At 42.5% G+C, this 18988-nt stretch overlaps 1 protein-coding gene across 2 annotated transcripts in view; it reads right to left on the bottom strand.

Moving 5' to 3' along the window:
* Positions 1-9222: 9222 nt before the first annotated feature.
* The window catches only part of DENND1B (DENN domain containing 1B), a 185653-nt gene continuing 175887 nt past the window's right edge, over positions 9223-18988 (bottom strand). For both annotated transcript variants that reach the window (XM_081010763.1, XM_081010764.1), the window contains exon 23: positions 9223-18630. In XM_081010763.1, the coding sequence (XP_080866889.1) occupies positions 18088-18630 (543 nt within the window). In that variant the 3' untranslated portion in view covers positions 9223-18087. The remainder of the gene's footprint in view (positions 18631-18988) is intronic.

Here is an 18988-nt window from a genome sequence, read left to right as displayed (position 1 = left end):
TACTTGCACCCGGGGGTGCTTTCGAACTGCTAGGTTGGCAGGCGCTGGGACCGAGCAATGGGAGTGCATCCCGCCGCGGGGATTCGAACCGCCGACCATGCGACCATCGGCAAGTCCTAGGCGCTGAGGTTTTACCCACAGCGCCATCCGCATCCCCCTAAAAAAACCCTGGCCTACCTGGCAGCAAGTCAGCATGTCAAATCCCCAGTACAGGATCAAGCCACGTGTCTGAAGCCCAAACCAAAGCACAGTCCCACAGAGATTCTGGAGCACCCAAGCCACAGCCTCTCCACTCTGCTGCCCTTCTACACTATGCCTGCTGATTGCAGCATCTGGGCTTGATGAGGCAGGGGACCCTCACCTGTTCCAGCTGAAGAATCACACACCTCCCAGAGCTAGCGAGCCACAGCTGGCCAGCCAAGGAGCTATCTAGGAGAAGGAAAACTCTGATCCTTGCGGGATATCATCAGGAGAAGAAAAAGCTAAGGAGTAAATCAGGGGTAGGCAAAGTAAGGCCCAGGGGCCGGATCCGGCCCAATCTCCTTCTAAATCCAGTCAGCGGACAGTCCAGGAATCAGCGTGTTTTTACATGAGTAGAACGTGTCCTTTTATTTAAAATGCATCTCTGGGTTATTTGTGGGGCATAGGAATTTGTTCATTTCCCCACCCCCCAAATATAGTGTGGCCCCCCACAAGGTCTGAGGGACAGTGGACCGGCCCCCTGCTGAAAAAGTTTGCTGACATCTGGAGTAAATCCTACAAAAATCAAGAGTGGAGTATCTAAGGTGGTTGGATGGTACCTCGTATGCCTCCTGCAGCCCTGGTGTCAAACACATTGCTCTGCTTTCCTCTGGACCACACCAGCGATGACAAGAGTGGGGTCTTGTCGTCTGGGCAGCCCAGGACCTCTGTACACACTGTCCAGGCTTGCAACCCAGGGAAGTCACTTCAGTGCTGCTAATGCAGCCGTTTGACTTCACCCCCAGAGGCACACTCCATTGTCTCTCGAGACAGACTAATGCCAAGAATGCAATGATCCCATGTTTGCTCACTGACGAGGTCAGGTGGGTTGCTCCGCCAATAATGTCCAGTGGCGGTTTGGGCAAAAGATAGATGCAGGCTGGGAAAGAGCAGCAAGAGCAATGAGCACAGAACAGTGTTGGAACAGGAGGTTCCAGAGTGGTGGTTGTGGTGGGCATTGGTAAATGTGCTGCCTTCGGAGTGAATAATGAAATGAGAGAATATTCGGCACAGGCCTAGCTGATCTGCATCAGGAAAATGCTAAGTCCTATTTTTTTTTATGGGAAGGAGAAACACAGTGGGGTGGAATAAACAAAGACAGGCTGTTTGACATTTTAAAAAGCAACAAATGAGACAAGCACACTAAGAAGGGAAAGGCGAAGGGCGGGGAAACCTCTGGCCAGTAACCAAAAGGTCCAAAAGTCAAAAAATAAAATAAATCCTAACTAATTAGGCTGAAATGCCAACACTGTTCAAAGTATCCTAACTGTCAGTGCTAATCCTGACCCTGCGGTTTAAATATGCCAGGGGGATCTGGAGCAAGCACTGACTCGAGAAGTCAAATACAAATATTTGTAAATGACATTTTAATTCCCAGCAAGCTGCTTTAATATATATTTCAAACAGCAGAAGCATATCATCCAGCCTTGGAATAGATCAAAATGTCAGATGTTTTATGTGTGTAACTTAATGATACATGCATAGCATTTTACCTTTCTTGTCACTGCACAGGTTCTGGTGGAGTCTTGGAATATCAAATGGAGAGAAAAAAGATAGCATATCTCGCTCACAGAGGCTAGCAGGGGCAAGCCCCCAAAAGTCCCTACAAGATCAAGGCTTAGAGGACAATTGGCCATTTCCCAATTTAAGTCACACCCCATCTCAGATCTCTGGGGGAAACATACACAAATATCATCTTGCATGCAGGACTGCGGTCAACAGGGGAAGCATCATGCGGCGAATGATTAAACACCCCTCTCCCGGCTCCAATAGCATGTGAAATGTTTTAAAGGAGAAGGGGGAATCACATATGGTTTGGCCCTATGTTGAACCCTGACAGAAAAGCAAATTCCACTGAATATTTGGAGTGGAGAAAGATATTAGAGCAGAAACTTCTGCTGAGGTTTTGGAGAGTTCTGCAAGTTAAAGTGAACCATATTGGTCTAGATTCATCAATGACCTGATTCAATAAAAGGTTACATATGTGAAAAGTAATTTGGTTTGTGGCCTTTTTCTCAAGGGAGATCACCATGCAAGCAGGGTGGTAGTGTTTCTTGCTTTTTTTACACAGTCAATGCACACTTTTCGCCTACCTTTTGTTTCAGATGCAAACACATTCTCTAACCACATTATTTCTGCAGTGGGGCAAGCTTATTTCGCCCCGACAATCAAGGCTGCAATAGTTTGCCACTAGGAAAAAGTTGCCTTCCTTCAGCAAACTCTGGCATGATCTTGTGCTATTTTATTTTGAATTGTCGTTAGTTGCTAAGCTTGTTTTCAAAGAAAATTATGTGCAGTTTATATGCTATTCTTTTCTCTTTTTTGCCAGACCGATGCAGGAACACTAATCTGGTATTGCATTTCTTTTAAATAAGCAAAACACCAGGAAGGCTTCCTCTCGCCTTTTCACACACAACCATCAATGCCCACCAGATGTGAAGAGCAGGAAGGAAAGTAATGATTCACAGAGGTGGTTCTCTGGCTGACTGTACTAGTGAAGTTCTATATAAGGCAAGAGAGCACCAGATACTGTAAATAAATGGGATTTTCAGGCTCTGGTTTGAAAGGTAGATATCCAAGCATATATCTTCTCCCGATTGAAGTGCAGAGCATTTGAGGACCGGGACATTCGCTGGGAAACCAAAATGCTTGTTTACAAAGCTACTGTACTACCAACCTTACTGTGTGCTTGTGAAACATGGAGCACTTATAAACACCATCTCCAACTCCTCGAAAGATTCCATCAATGGTGTCTCTGAAAAAAATTACACATTACCTGGGAAGACAAGCGAACTAATACCAGGGTACTGGAAGAAGCAAAGATCACCAGTGTCGAAGCAATGATTCTTCAACATCAACTTTGTTGGACTGGTCATGTTGTTTATCGTCTTCCAAAGCAACTACTCTATTCCGAACTTAAAAATGGAAAGCGCAATGCTGGTGGTCAACCAAAGAGGTTTAAAGACTCTCTCAAGGCAAATCTAAAAAAATGTAGTATAAATTCTGACAACTGGGAAACACTGGCCTGCAAGCACTCCAGCTGGAGAACAGCCTTCACCAAAGATATCATGGACTTTGAAGACACTCGAACTCAGGATAAAAGGGAGAAACGTGCTAAGAGGAAGACATGCTTGGCAAACCCTCACCATGATCAACTCCCACCTGGTAACCTATGTCCCCACTGTGGAAGGACGTGTGGATCCAGAATTGGCCTCCACAGTCACTTATGGACTCATTTTTAAAACCGTGTTTATGGAAGACAATCTTACTCAGCTACGAGTAATCGCCAAAGGATCCAAGCATACAGGAAGCTACATTCTCTCCATATTTCCCCTGCTTACAATCATAGGCATCCTTCAACACATTGCATGGAATGGGAATGTTGATCCCTGCACCATGTTGGAATTGCATATGCAAAACTTTAAGAATGCAGAGTGATTCAGGCACAGAACAGTGGCTTACTCATGCAACCCATGACAAAATCTTGCATGTGGCAGCTCTCCTACCCTACAGCAAACTGAGTGTGGGCATCCTCTATCGTCCTCATTCATCACAGGAAGGAGCCAGCTTTTGGGAATGCCACCACATAGGTTCAGGAGATGAGCTGCTGGAAGGCAGGAGACGATTTCACAGTCTCTTTCCATGGCTACCAGGTTCCCATTTTTCAGAGGGCTAACCATGTTGGCCTTTTGCCACACGGCAAAATAAGCAGAGCGCTCTGTAGCATCGCAAAAGGCTAACAGAGTTTATTGGGGCATAAATGTTTGCAGGCTAAAGCCAACTTTAGCTCAGCGAACATGTAAAATGTGATCCTGTAAGATCACGTGCCCAATGTAGTGGTAAAGGTAAAGGGACCCCTGACCATTAGGTCCAGTCATCGCTGACTCTGGGGTTGCGGCGCTCATCTCGCTTTATTGGACGAGGGAGCCGGCGTACAGCTTCCGGGTCATGTGGCCAGCATGACTAAGCCGCTTCTGGCGAACCAGAGCAGCGCAGGGAAACGCCGTTACCTTCCCGCCAGAGCGGTACCTATTTATCTACTTGTACTTTGACGTGCTTTCGAACTGCTAGGTTGGCAGGAGCAGGGACCGAGCAACGGAAGCTCACCCCGTCACGGGGATTTGAACCGCCGACCTTTGGATCGTCAAGTCCTAGGCTCTGTGCTTTGACCCACAGCGCCACCCGCATCCCTAATGCAGTGGTACCTTGGTTTTAAAACAGAATGCATTCCGGGAGGCCGCTCAACTCCCGGAACTATTCAAAAACCAAATCACAGCTTCTGATTGGCTGCAGGAGCATCCTGCAGCCAATCAGAAGCAGCAGAAGCCGCACCGGACATTCAGCTTCCAAAAATCATTTGAAAACCGGAACACTCACTTCCGGGTTTCAATCATTCAGGAGCCGATTTGTTCGGGAGCCAAGGTGTTCGGCTTCCAAGGTATGACTGTATATAAATGCTGAGCAAGAGACTATGCACACAGCAACCTAAACTTCACTGTTGCCACAGGAATGGGCAGCCCCAGCAAGCAGGACCAATATAGCCAGGCATGGTAGGAGCCAATAGTCCAATAACATCCAAAGGGCCATAGATTCTGCTCCACTGTTTTATTGCTTTAAAAGCAAACACTTCCATTGACCACATTCCAAGTCAGTTGCTCGTAAATAAATTGCATGTATGTGTGGCCTGATTCAAACGTGCATGTTCACTCCAGGCTGACTCAACTTGCATGTGTGGATGAGCCATCCCAGATCCAAACCTGAGGCAGAGCTTTCCTGCCACGGCCCATCACCTGAAAAGCCACACCATACCTATGCACTGGGCTTTGGGATTGTTGAGAGCTGAGTAATCAAGTGTTCTTTACGCACTTGTGAACCATCCTCAAATCCATCCGTCAGCTCAGAAGCATAGAAGGTGCCTTGGAAAAGAAACAGAGCTGCAGAAATTAGCACAAACTTCGAGCTCCGTGCAGGCATTTTTAAAGGCACAAACCTCGTCCTCCTTGATGGATTTCATGCGGAATTTGCAACCAGACTGACAACCTCCAGGGATTTAAAGCTGCTGCCAGCCATTTCCCCCCTCCTTGGCTGATGAAAAACCACGAAGTCTCTCCCTTGCTTTAGCTGCATACCAGCAAACCCACATCATAACTGGAGGCATCGCGGAAGTTTTTTTTGTTTTTGGTTGTTGTTCCTTGTCAGACTTGATAAAAATCCAAGTCGCTGGATCTGATATCGTTACTTTCCCTGTGATGATCATTGCGGCGATAAAAGCAGGGGGAATCCCCGAGAGGGAGTTGGAATTCTTCCGTCTTCCTTTGGGGAGCCACACAAAAATACCTGGCAAGAGCAGAATGCAGAATTGCAGGCAGCCTGAGAAACAGCCACGCAAAAAATCACAAAGGCTGCAATCCTGTGCATGCTTACCTGCGTGTAAGCCTCACTGAACTCCGTAGGGCTTACTTCTGATTAGACATATATAGACTTATGCTGTAACACATTTTCCACGCCAGTCTTACTTTTTTAAATATCATTTAACGAAATTTACTGTTAAGCAAGGGACACGGGTGGCTCTGTGGGTTAAACCACAGAGCCTAGGACTTGATGATCAGAAGGTCGGCGATTCAAATCCCTGCGACGGGGTGAGCTTCCATTCCTTGGTCCCTGCTCCTGCCAACCTAGCAGTTCAAAAGCACGTCAAAGTGCAAGTAGATAAATAGGTACCGCTCCAGCGGGAAAGTAAACGGCGTTTCCGTGCGCTGCTCTGGTTCGCCAGAAGCTGCTTAGTCATGCTGACCACATGACCCTGAAGCTGTACGCCGGCTCCCTCGGCCAATAAAGCGAGATGAGCACCGCAACCCCAGTCGGTCACGACTGGACCTAATGGTCAGGGGTCCCTTTACCTTTACCTTACTGTTAAGCACACACTGCCATGGGCATGTCCCAGGCTAAGCGAAGGCCAAAGGGATTTCAGCGGGAAGGTTAAGGGTGTCCGTAAATCTGTCCCTCTGAAATCAAAGCAGTTTAGTCAGGATTGGACCCTATTCTACTAGCCTTTGTTGAAGTGTTGTCCTGAATGATCATGTCAGGTCCCTCCAAATCAGGGATGGGGAAGCTTTTTCAGGGCCACATTGCCTCTAGGCAAGCTCCAGGAGGCCATATGCCAAGGGTGAATGGGGCCAGAGGCAAATGTGGATGGGGCAGGAAATGTAAACTGGACTCTTGTACAGTAGAGTAACACACACAGATACACTCACTCCTTGCATCCAGGCAAGCAAGAAGCTGCCATTTGCAGCAACTGCAACACAAAATCTTGGCAAGGTGATGGACCTACTGCTAGTGGCAAGTTGCGCCCCTGATAAACTGTTTGGAGAATTTCACAGCATCCTGAAGAAATTCAGCACAATATCTCCACCCCTTATTTGTGCCCACAAGTACTCCCTGAACCATTATTATTTTTTCAGTAAAATTGTGGCACTCTAGCATTCAGTGGCCAGGAATCAAGTGGTTGCAAGAGGGAAATTTTAGACCTTTTTTATTGCATTTGAACCCTTTGTGAATATTTCCACACAACCCCAAGCTTGGAAGGATGGGACAGATACTAAATGTTAAACAAATAAAGTATGTTTAGAGGACTGTGTAGAACCGTGAGAAGAATTCACAGCGCATCCAAGGAGGAATGGTCTGCTCAGGGTTGACAATATTACTGTGATTCTGTCAGGAATAACTCAAAGGGGTTTCCATCTTTGCAGCATCCCCTGTTGTTGTTTCGTTAGCTGGACATCCAACAAGCTTGCTTGCTACTGTAGCTGTCAGGCTTGAGAGATGACTCAGTAGATGGGATCCTCTCTCTTTTTTTCTTAAAAGATTGACTGGGGATCAAAGCTGCCAACATTGATCTGGCAGCCGGGATGCCGTTGTTCATAGAGGGCAGCTAACCGCACCTGCCATTTGTTTCTAAGGAATGGCTTTAATTCCGTGCCAGCCAGATTGTGTGCCATGCCCACCTCATGTCAAAGTCAGTTTGTAGATGTCATTTTGCAGGCTGGACGGCCATTTTTCTTCAACTGCTGAGATGCTGTGTCCGTCTTACTGACATGCCTGCGAGTGCTGGCTTTCCAGCTCCCCGGAATCTCATGTTCTCATGTAATGCACAAAAGAACATTTTTCAAGAAAGCGCAAGGCATGTTTCTCCAGAAGTGATACATCAGGGCCCCAAAGTGAATGCCAACCATGAGATGCTTCTGTCCTAAGTGAGGCCAGGATTATGCTAGCGGATTTATCTTCCTTTGCATTCTTCCATGTGCACAGTTGGTGCTAATGCAGGTATTAGCGAGTAGCAGCCCCCTCTGCCAAATCATGCCACAATTGCTAAACCAGAACCAAAAGAGGAAGCGGCAATAGTAACAATAGGACTTGAGGACGGACCACCAGGTGGAAAGGTTGGAGATGTAGTAGGGATAATGCTTCTTTAAAACACATGTTTTTACAATGCCTTACACTTATTACGTCTTGGGAGAAAGCAGTGGATTATATAACTGTGGAGGGGGGGAGCTAAAGTTTTCAGAAGAAAATATTATTTAGAACTACATACCTACTTTATGGAATTTGACAACGGGACAATGTAAATGGATTCCTTGATACGGCCAAAAGACTGATACCGATGCACTGGAAAGGTAAGCGTCCGGCTCCATTTAATCAATGAATTGAAGATACAACTACACTTGCAACTGATGAACGGATTGCTTATAGATGGAGACTTTGCATGGCCAAGCATAATGACATCTGGAACACATTTATTCAAAATATAGTAGGTTAAAAATAAACATATATGTATCTGGATAATAATAATACCTGTACATTAGATAAGCATATATGAAATTGTAATTAACTCTTATAATGATATAGTATGCCGTTTCTCTTTTTGTCTCCCTCCTTTTTGATTTTATTTTGTACAGTTAAACCATTCTTAAAAAAATTAATAAAAACAGTAATAAAATCATAGGGCAAATCTTGGTTACTGCTTGTCACGAGCTTGAAGAGCACAGGTTCCTACAGCAAACTATGCTAAACTATGGCTTGGGCTCACTGCAGCACAGCTGCAAAACATCCAAGGATGCATGAAGCATCTGCAAGCCATGATTTGGCTTAGCATGATGTGTTAACCAGGTCATTATATCACGGGAGCACAGAAAAAAGCATAGAATGTTACACTGGGTGCACCATTTACCGTCTGGTTTTTGTAAACAACCTTCTCGGTCTTATGACTGCAAAGACATGGTTGGCAATGCTTGCTAAAATCTCAGGTCAGAGCTGGAGCTGAATGAAAATCCCACTGCTTTGAGAGAGGAGATCAATTCCCTGCAATGCTCAAATAAACCAACAAATTAGAACAGTTTACCTGTGAAAAGTGTGCATTAAGACTGGGAAAGAGGCGACTGAGATAGGATAGCCGTCTTCAAATATCCCAAGGGCCAACATATTGAAGGGGGAACAAGCTTGTTTTCTCCTGCTCTGGAGGGCAGGACTCAAACCAATGGCTTCAAGTTACAAGAAAGGAGATTCCAACTAAACATCAGGAAGAACTTTCTGACAGTAAGAGCTGTTTGACCATGGAACCGTCTTCCTTGGGAGACTGTGGACTCTGCTTCCTTGGAGGTCTATAAGCAGAGGTTGGGTGGCCATCTGTCATGGATGCTTTAGCTGAGATTCCTGCATTGCGGGAGATTGGAGTAGATGACCCTTAGGGTCCCTTCCAATTCTACAATTCTATTATTCTATGGTTCCATGTCCAGCTTTAAAGGCTCCCCACTTCCCTAACTTCTGGAAAGCTGTGAAATATGTTCAAAACAAACAAATGTTGCAGAGCAACGGTCTTGCTTCCAAACCGCCTTGGTATAACCTAACAGTTCGATTCTCAAATGTAGCTTTTAGCCAAATGTAATCCAAATGAGCAATCAAGCCAAAAACAAGACCCAATATGTATTTCTGAGTTCAGTAATTTTTATTTTATATTACACCGTGGGGCACTTTATGGCAACGTGTTTACCAAATACTTTGTACCAACATTAGCAAAAACAGTCAATTTAAAGTGCATATAGAGGAGTTTGACATATGACAGGAGTTTGAGTTCCACAGTCTTTAAACTCTAGGGCAGTAGTCCCAACACTTTCAGGCCCAGGACCCATCCCTAATCCCAACCTAAAATGAGGGACTGGCTTTTAATCCCCTGCAACTGCTATATGTTCATAGGAATGCAAGAAGCTTCCCCAAGTTGAATTAGGCCGCTGGTTCCACTAGCTCAGTAGACTGACTGGCAGTGTGTTCTCCTGGGTTCCAAGAAAGGAGCCTTCCCAACCATCCCTGGAGATGGTCCTACCTTTGAGCCAGGGTCCTTCCCTCCACATCTTCTCTCCATTCGTCTCCTTGAAGTGCAAGGAGGATACGACTCCTGTACAAAAGAGATGTTGGCAGATGCAGCTGGTCAAGCAAGGGAAAGGAGAACTAACTGAGAAGCTGCATGTGCTGAATTTCTCCTCTTCACAGCTTCATTAATGTTCAAGGAGCTTCATACTCCTTTATGTGGTCTCCTTCTCTCTCTCAAATTACTGCTTTAAATGGTTGCTGGCATGACACTGCTTTCATAAGCGTATGCCCCACCTGTGGGTCCTGGTGCCTTCAGCTGAAACTGGTGCTCTAGAGGAAAATCTCCTGTTATCTAAGCTAAGGTGTGCAACACTACAGATCGAAGCCCTAATTGGTTTTTGTTTTGTTTTTTTAAAAAAAGGAACAACCCTTGTTGGCTTTATTTGTAACACAGTTTCGATTCATTTACATAGCTTTGCATTGTCAGAAGAGATCAAGAAATGCGTTTCCATGCAAACGATTATTTATCCCACAATGCCTGTATCAAATGATTTCTTCAAAACTGGGTAAAAGGCAGCTATGAAACTGTTTAGAGATAAGGCCCGTTACAAAGGTAGGTTCTTCTGTTCACAGAAAGAGAAATTTCCCCCTCTCTTCTCTGAGACATAAATTGAAATATGCTAGATTTTCACGACCTCCATGAAACAGCTTCATGGGTAGCATGGGTGTGTACAGAAAAAGAAATTCACCACAAACCTTGTTTGTAAGTTGCGTCTAGAGCTAGATAAATTACACAGTGCTTCAGTTAACTCATTCAAGTAAGTTAATTTAAAATAGCTCCTGATAAAACGCTTGGCCATGAGAAGAAAATGTACATCAAATACATGGATTAACATCATTAACAAACAATTTAAAAGATACTTGCAACATCTATTGATCTGAGCGATCATTTATATCAATTAAGGATGCCACATGCTGGATTATGAAGCTGCAAATGTCTACCATAAGTTGCCACCTACCATCGATCGTATGGAACAAACATTATTTTGCTTGCTCAAAGGACAGAGGAAGTTAGCAGCAGAATTTCCAGGTGAATTAAACACAAAAACTACCCTGCTGTGTACTTACAAAGTACTGTGTGGAATATAGACGTCATTAGCTGTGAGTTTGTTGTCTACTATGCAATTGGCAACACTTCTGTTTATCATTATAGCACAACAATGTGGCGTCCCTAGTCATCTTCAGTCAACAGAAATGCCATTTGTCTACTGACAATGTACAGTACTTTCATCCACAAGACAACTGTAATTAAATGCTACATGTAACTCTACACGATCCTGAAACAAAGCAAAGCAAAACGAACACCCCAGAAAAATTAATCTCAAAGATCTACTGGGAAAGCAGATGTTTTTAGTTGTCAAAATGAATTCTTTTAAAAACACATATACACACAAGAAAAGCAAGCAAAGATATTGCACAAAATCCATCTTTTGTTGTGATCTAGTACTTTCCCTCACATCCCGGAATCTCCCTTGCAGTGCAATTCAATACAGATCTACTCTGAAGTTAAGTACCATTGAGTTCAATGAGACTTATTTCCAGGTAGATGTGTATAGGATTGCAGCTGTTATCATGATATCTGGGATTGGCGAAGGGGAGAGAAGGTTCACCAAGAATCTCGGTTTCTTTCTTGTCCCTTTCCTCCTCAACCCACCCATATTAATACTGATCCTAGAATCTAAATTAAAAAGCTTATTAATATACATACAATATTATTTATGTCTGATGTTAGGGAAGCACTCAGAAGTGTACTGAATCCATCCAAACTAGTCTATAAACACCTTTTCGTCAAAGAAGAGTTGCAGGTGGGGCGTGAGAGATGGGTCTGCTGTCCACAAACTCTTTTCATGGGATTTACCTGATGCACCCTATCAGAGGAAGCCCTGTGAAAGGATGCCCATGTGCACAAGAGGGCTCCCCCAAAATTGGCGGGGCAAAGGGGCCAGGAGAACCCCCAGTACAGTGTATCCGAGGAGAGAGGCGATTGCTGCGTGTGAAAAGCTGGTGGGACATAATGCAACAATGAGTTCCTTTTTTTTAATGCTTAGCACTCAAGACGACTTCATAATGGAGGATTCCTTGTTTGGCTCCCTCATATCAAGGCAGCCTTTGGGGGCCACCGAGAATGGCAAGGAGGAGAAAGGCAGATCTGACTAAAGGGGCCCCAAGACACAAGTCTCCCTACACAAACACAACTGAAACACATGGGATCTACATAACAGCACACCGCACAACTCTACTCTGACCCATTTTAATGTGAGAGACACCATTTGGATTTTCCACCACAGGTGGCAAACATCTTACACTCGTCTAAGATCCAATGCATCTCATAAGTCATAACGTCTGGAATGGCACACAGAGTATCGTGGTGTCCTTGAAGTGGAAAAAGAACCAGTCCTAACTGCCTGGAAGCTATAAAGCAGCCCCTAGGCAAGTTAAACTAAAAGGAAACAGGGTCCCTAAGCACCCTTTTCCTGCCTCGGATCTGGAAATATATATATATAAATAAATCTAGGGTGGTTTGCTGCCTTCTGTAAGAATTAAGGAGTTTGGTTTATGAGTGATGTCAATGGTCTTCAGAGCTAAAATCAGCAGAGCTTGCAGTCATCCTGTGACTAGGCATGTTGGAGAATACCAATGGAAATGGAAATGGCCATTTTTGTTGATTTTCCCCATGTCCAGAATAGAAATCAATCCAGTGAATTTAAGTATTCACTGTTGATGTTGCTCTCAATCCACAAACAGTACATAATTATGTTCCACCCCCACCTCCCTTTTCTATTACGTTTCTTTTGCATTGAAATGAATGGGATGGAATAATGCTACAACAACTTAATTTATGTAATTATGTAAATTATGTAATTTCACTGCGGCAGACAGCAAAATGAATAACATGGTTTTGGGTGAAGATGAATTGCAGCAGAATGGAAACAGTTCTGCATGTGAATATACTGCGGAATATAAAATAATGCCTTCTTACATCTCTACCTGTGATCTTTCTTTTAAGAAGTTAAAAGATGTAGGTGTCAAAGGCAGCTGATATCCTATGCAGGAATTTAATCTTTCCCCTCTGGCCACACAGATTAGGGAGAGAGGTGACTTTCTCTTGTACCTATCCTCCTTGCATTACATTGAGAAGTAGATGGTATTGTTAGCAATAACTTCAGCTCCAGTCTTGCCCTATTATGAGCAAAAATATCTGAAGAAAAGCCTATGATAACAGAACTACTTTTCTAGTTTTGTAGCTTAACAGGATCCTGAATTATCTCTGGTCAGATGAACAAAAGTTTTAGCAGATGATTATGAAAATGAAAGGCTTCAATTTGGTAACTAGCTAGTTACTATTTTTCATTTTCTGCACAAAGCAAGCTATTTAAAATCCTCCTTTTGCAAGGACACAATGTAAAAGAGAAAAGAAAAAGAGATTTTCATTCTGCTTGAGATAGTCTGTCTAATATAATTTGGGGCACAATCCACCATAAAGTTCTCTTGTGAAAGCCCCAAAGAATTCACATCAGTGGGACATCTGCAGGAGAATCTTCTGGTAGATTGTATTGTTTTATCTATTCTATAACAATGAAAATTAACATTTTCAAAGGTGCTCATCAGTGCAGGCTGCACATTCAATCAATTGGAAAACTACTGTTGACATCTTTGGGAGCAGAGTTAGCCAGTACTGACAGCTTTTGATAACCCAACTCTTAGCGATCAAAAAGCAGCAATATCACTCTTTGAAATGCTAGGGAACAGTACAAGTTTCAGTAAAAAGTGACTTCTTTCATTATTTCCAACAACACACCATGCAAAATGTTGGGTCATTTCAGGGTTTTCATTTCTTTGCATAATGTTTACAATCTGTGACCAACATTCTAGCTCATTCTCAGTGCACAGAATTCCAGGTGAACACGTAAGGTCTCCTGTTAGTTTAAGAAACTTTCGTTTCCGAAACTTGGCAAAGATCTTTTCATGATCTTGAGCACTATTCAAGGGTTTGGAAAGGAGATGGCAGAACAGTTTATTATCCATTAGCTCCATCAGCTACTGTGACAGCCTTTTCCAATTTTGGAGTATAGCTAATGTCAAGGAAAGTCCTTGTTGGCTAGATCCCCTAATATGTAGATGCTGTCAGAACCTTACAAGTTTGGGGATTTAAAACAAAGGGCTTAATGACCCCAAACATCCGAGGAACACCATGGCAAGCTCCAATAATATATTAAAATCTGGTGAATTTAATATACTAAAATAAAATGTGACAACCTTTGTTATTATCAGATAATGGAGGCATATAATTTGGACAAGAAAATTGGCTTCCAGGTGGAAAAATCAAAATTAGAAACAGAACTGTTAGAACCCAAAACTAAGATTTTGTCAAAGATGTATAACTTGCTGTTGAAATGGAATACTCAGGATGAAACGGTGAAATCTGCTATGATTAAATGGGCACAAGATGTTGGACATAACATTATGTTTGCTGACTGGGAACAGTTGTGGACCACAGGTATGAAATTTACGGCATGTAATGCCCTAAGAGAGAATATTATGAAAATGATATACAGGTGGTACATGACACCAGTCAAGCTTGCAAAAATCTATCATTTGCCCGATAATAAATGTTGGAAATGTAAGGAAAACGAAGGTACATTCTTTCACCTTTGGTGGACGTGCCCAAAGATCAAGGCTTTCTGGGAGATGATCTATAATGAACTGAAAAAGGTATTTAAATATACCTTTCTAAAGAAACCAGAGGCCTTCCTGTTGGGCATAGTCGGCCAATTGGTGCCAAAGAAGGATAGGACTTTCTTTATGTATGCCACAACAGCAGCAAGAATACTTATTGCAAAGTATTGGAAGACACAAGATCTACCCACTTTGGAAGAATGGCAGATGAAGATGATGGACTATATGGAACTGGCAGAAATGACTGGCAGAATCCGAGACCAGGGAGAAGAGTCGGTGGAAGAAGATTGGAAAAAGTTTAAAGACTATCTACAGAAATACTGTAAAATTAATGAATGTTAGAATGATGTTGGATAGAAACTAAGTGGTTTCCAGCTGTAATGTTATAAGGGAATATGAAAAAATAGACTATTAATAGGTAAAAATCTAATGTTACAATACTTTAAGATTGAAGATTAGGATAAACAAAGAGGGGAGGGATTTGCTGAACTAACAAACTGAATTGGAATACAGAAAAGGGAGGTGTGAGGAGGTCCGGGAAATAAGCAAATGAAAGATAAGTGATTGAAAAACTGAATTGTTTTTAACTATTTTTATTTTGTATTTTTCTTTTTTCTTTTTTTTATTTTTGTAATATATTGAAAACCTTAATAAATATCTTTGAAAAAAATAAAATAAAATGTGACAAGCTTTGTTTGCAACTAAAAAAGGCTAGAGCACTGTTAGTACTGAATTGTCTTAAATAACTAGGTTAACTTTCAATGAAATTTTGTAGGTGGAGAAAGGAATCTAATGGTCCAAAGCAGTTTTACTTAATTGGGATTCCTGAGAAACTTTAAGGGGTACCTGAAGTCTGTGAGCACTATATTAAAATCTGTGATTTCATAAGTTCCTATGAACATTGAATATGCTGGGGAAAATGTGACAACGAAGCAGAACTTGAACCATTTGTTTTCCTATGACACTATAGTAAACATCGAAATGCTACAGATGCGAGTGATTTGAGAATTTTACATCATAATCAGTGGAGAACAGAGTAGACACTGACTAAATATTTGATAAATTGATTCATTTGGCAAGTCTAATGTTCTTTTGACAGTAAGAAAGCTAACTGGCAACTATTCAGGGCAAAAATGTAAGGCACAACTATTAGCCTTCTAAAAATCTTATCCGTGATAAACGATGCGTGAATGCTAACAGTTCTAGCAAATCTACATACATTGCAGTTTAAGTGGGGTCAAAAAGAAGTAGCATTTCAAAGGTTCATCAACAAGACTACACATTACTCATGTTACTGTAAGAATTACATAAAAACGGTATTTGACATTAGCGTGGCAACTCTAAACACATTCACTGACAATGTGAGTCACTGAAAACCTGCATGTTTTTCCAGACATTTCTTAGTTTTCTCTCCTCCAGCCTCCCACCCCCTATGATTCAGAAACCATCCATGCAGGATTTTGTCACTCTCGTTTACTGAAAGAAACCCGTTATGGCTGTAGTAGGAAGTTTCCATATGCATAGAGTTTTTCTTTTCATGAAGGAAGAACTGGAAGCTGCTGTATGCACTGGGCTATGGAACATGCACCTTCATCCACACGTGTACACAGAGACATAAATATACCCTCACCTAATCACTACTCCCTTGACTCAAGCAATCTAGACCACCACCAGTGACAATTGAAAGGACAAACACAGACATTGGGAGGGGGAAGGAGGGAACAGCACAAACACAGGGAAAACAGGTCCTTCTAACTAAGCAGATAGGTCCTGGAAAAAGGACACTGCCATGGGCTTCCACGCTAAATTGTTACTCGTATAGTGCCTAAAAGTGTTCTACCCACTTTATAAATATGTGGAATACCACTTCCAAATGGTTTAACAAAACGTTCCATTCATTTGAAAGGCACCTTTGGACACTGATGTTACGCACCAAAGGTTTGCTTTTAAGAGAAGACTTTTCGGAAGACAACTTTTAAAAGTTGCCATTTGTGAGCATTGTGGTGCATCCATAGCAGGCCAGTTTTGAGCCACTGGATTGCAGGGACGTTGTTTTGGATGCATCTTTTTATAGGTTATGATTAAGCTTCAGAAATTGTGTGTGGCCCTTGATTCCTTTGCTTAGGCCTAGAAAGAGATTTCCAGATTTACAGTTAAATTACTTTCTTTATATTATTATTTTTCAGCCGCTGATATCATTTTTGTTTTAAAAAAGAAAACATTAGAATTTGTTCAAGGAGCACATCGAATAATGATCCAAGTCCTAAACATCACCTTAAAACACTACCTCTGAAGGTTAAATTGGCATGAACCCCAGTAGAGCAGATCAATTGTAACACAGAAATATTAAAACAGTGGAAATTCTATGCCAATAAAAATCTACCTGTTCCGCTCAAGCTTTTTCCTTTTGAGAAAACTGAAGATGCAAAAATAATGACAGTGAGTAACACCTTTTAAAAGTTGTAAACTTCACATTGTATTTCAGCACTTCAAAAAAGATTAAAAACACACAGTACCATTTTTTCAGAATTTGGAAGACAGAGCCACAGTGCCTACTTGGTAAAGGACCCAATTTGGGGGTAAATTCAGACAAACCATTAACAGTTAATTCATATGGTGATAAATACATCAAGAGACCTTTCCTCTCACTGATGGCTATTGCTTGGCTAGGTGAAAACAGTTCTCACCAAGGAAGACAAACATGTGGGAGAGGCTCCCATTTGAACCAGGCTCTTGTGTGGTAACTACATTGCTACATAACACACGGTCACATGAGTGACCACTGTTGGTTGTATGAGTTCCTGTGGTTTGGAAACGACCCATATTTCCCTTTGTTCATGCGCTTCACTGCTGTGAAATCATGGCATCTCTTTTCCAACAATTTGCATTTCATCCTGTACAATATTTAAGCGAGTCCCTAAAACGTTAAGGCAACTGGATCATGGATTGACAGGACTTAATGAGTTCCAGACGAACAATGTTGCATTTGTTCACTTTGTGCTCGGCAAGATAAAAGTCAATGCCTACCTGGGAAGATCCTTTCTGGAAAGGGAAAGGGGGAAATGGTAAAAACTAGCAGGTGCCAAATACCAGCTGAAGCTTAAATATGGAGCCAAACTATTAGCTTGACTTGAGAATGCAGTAGCTGAACGAGAAGCTGCCCTATACTGAGTCAAACTATAGGTCCATCTAGCTCAGTGTTATCTACACCAAGATGGGGGCCCCTAAATACTTCCAAGGATCACCACATTCCCTTGTGGGTGATCTATAGGGGAGGGTGCATTTTGGCAGTGGGCAAAGCACCCTTCTCTTCTTTCCGGGCTCACTCACCCACATGAAATGTGCCCAAACGTCACAGGCTTCCCACCTGTGGTCCAGACCAATGGAAAACAGCTTCCTGGGGTTTCAGACATTTCTTAGACCTACCTGGAGATGTCAGGGGCTGAACATGGGCCGCTCGGGATGCAGAGCATATTCTCTGACACCGAGCTATGGCCCCACCCACCCCAATCCAGGCCCACGCTGTGAAATTATGCAGCAAAGCAATGTGTTCCGAAGATACGTTCAAAGCAAGAGGGAGAAAATGGGCATGTAAGGCAAACCACAATGAAGGTTAGCAAAACGGAAGGTTTGTCATTTCCTCTGTGATGTTTTGGTTTGCTATGCGATATGGAATCCTGAGTTGTCTTCCTTAAGTCTTTTGTCAGGAGCGTTATTTCTCCCCTCAAAAAAATAAAAATAAAAAAATTACGCTTTATTCCCGCTGCTACTGGAAAACCTGTCCCCTGAAATGTTTAAACCATGGTTGAATGCAGAAGTCATTTTACACAAAGACACCACTTCGTGAAGAAGACCACCCTCTTCCAGGATTTCGTTTCCTGTTCTGGCTTCTCTCTCCCAAGGAACCTGAGAGGATGGATTTTGGCTCAAGTTTGGTGGTATCTCGTCTGCTGAGGTACTGCTTAGTGTTTCGCTCCACTTAGTCTTTTTTACTTGAAAGACTCCTGGAGAACACAACTGCATAGTTTCTTGAGATGGGCTTGGAGATTCTGCATGAGTTTTGAAGAAGTTCACATCATCGGCACTAGGGATATGGGCGGGACTTCCTGTTTTTGGCACAAAGAGATTTTCTCTGTATCCAGTCGAAGGAACACGTTTCCTTGGAGACGGGGGAAGTTGCTTCCCAGTGAGGATGCTGTCATCTTGCCCAAGATTCCAGTCAGCTGGGTCAGACGTTCGACCACTGCAAAGCAGAGCCAGATTGCTCTCACTTGGCGTGTTGGATTTATTCTGAAATAAGAAGAACAGGCAACACATGAGGATTCTTGGCACTAGGGTCTCCGAAACAGCCACTTTGTTTTTACAGAAAAGTGGGGTGTAAATATTAAACTAATATTTTTTTTAAAAAAATGACTGAACGACTTGTTGTTCATTGTACTGATGATAATAATAATAATAATAATAATAATAATAATAATAAAAAATTTTATTTATGTCCCGCCCTCCCCAGCCGAAGCCGGGCTCAGGGCGGCTAACAACACTAAAATAGTGCAACATTATAAAAACATTATAAAAATTAATTAAAGTCAAAATTGATGGCAACCATAGACTAAAGTTTTGTAAAGATTGTAATGATGTGCTAAACTGA

The sequence above is a fragment of the Podarcis pityusensis genome, assembly GCF_964106645.2.
Source record: "Podarcis pityusensis genome assembly, chromosome: 6".
Taxonomy (NCBI): domain Eukaryota; kingdom Metazoa; phylum Chordata; class Lepidosauria; order Squamata; family Lacertidae; genus Podarcis; species Podarcis pityusensis.
This window is presented reverse-complemented; position numbering and strand designations above follow the sequence as displayed.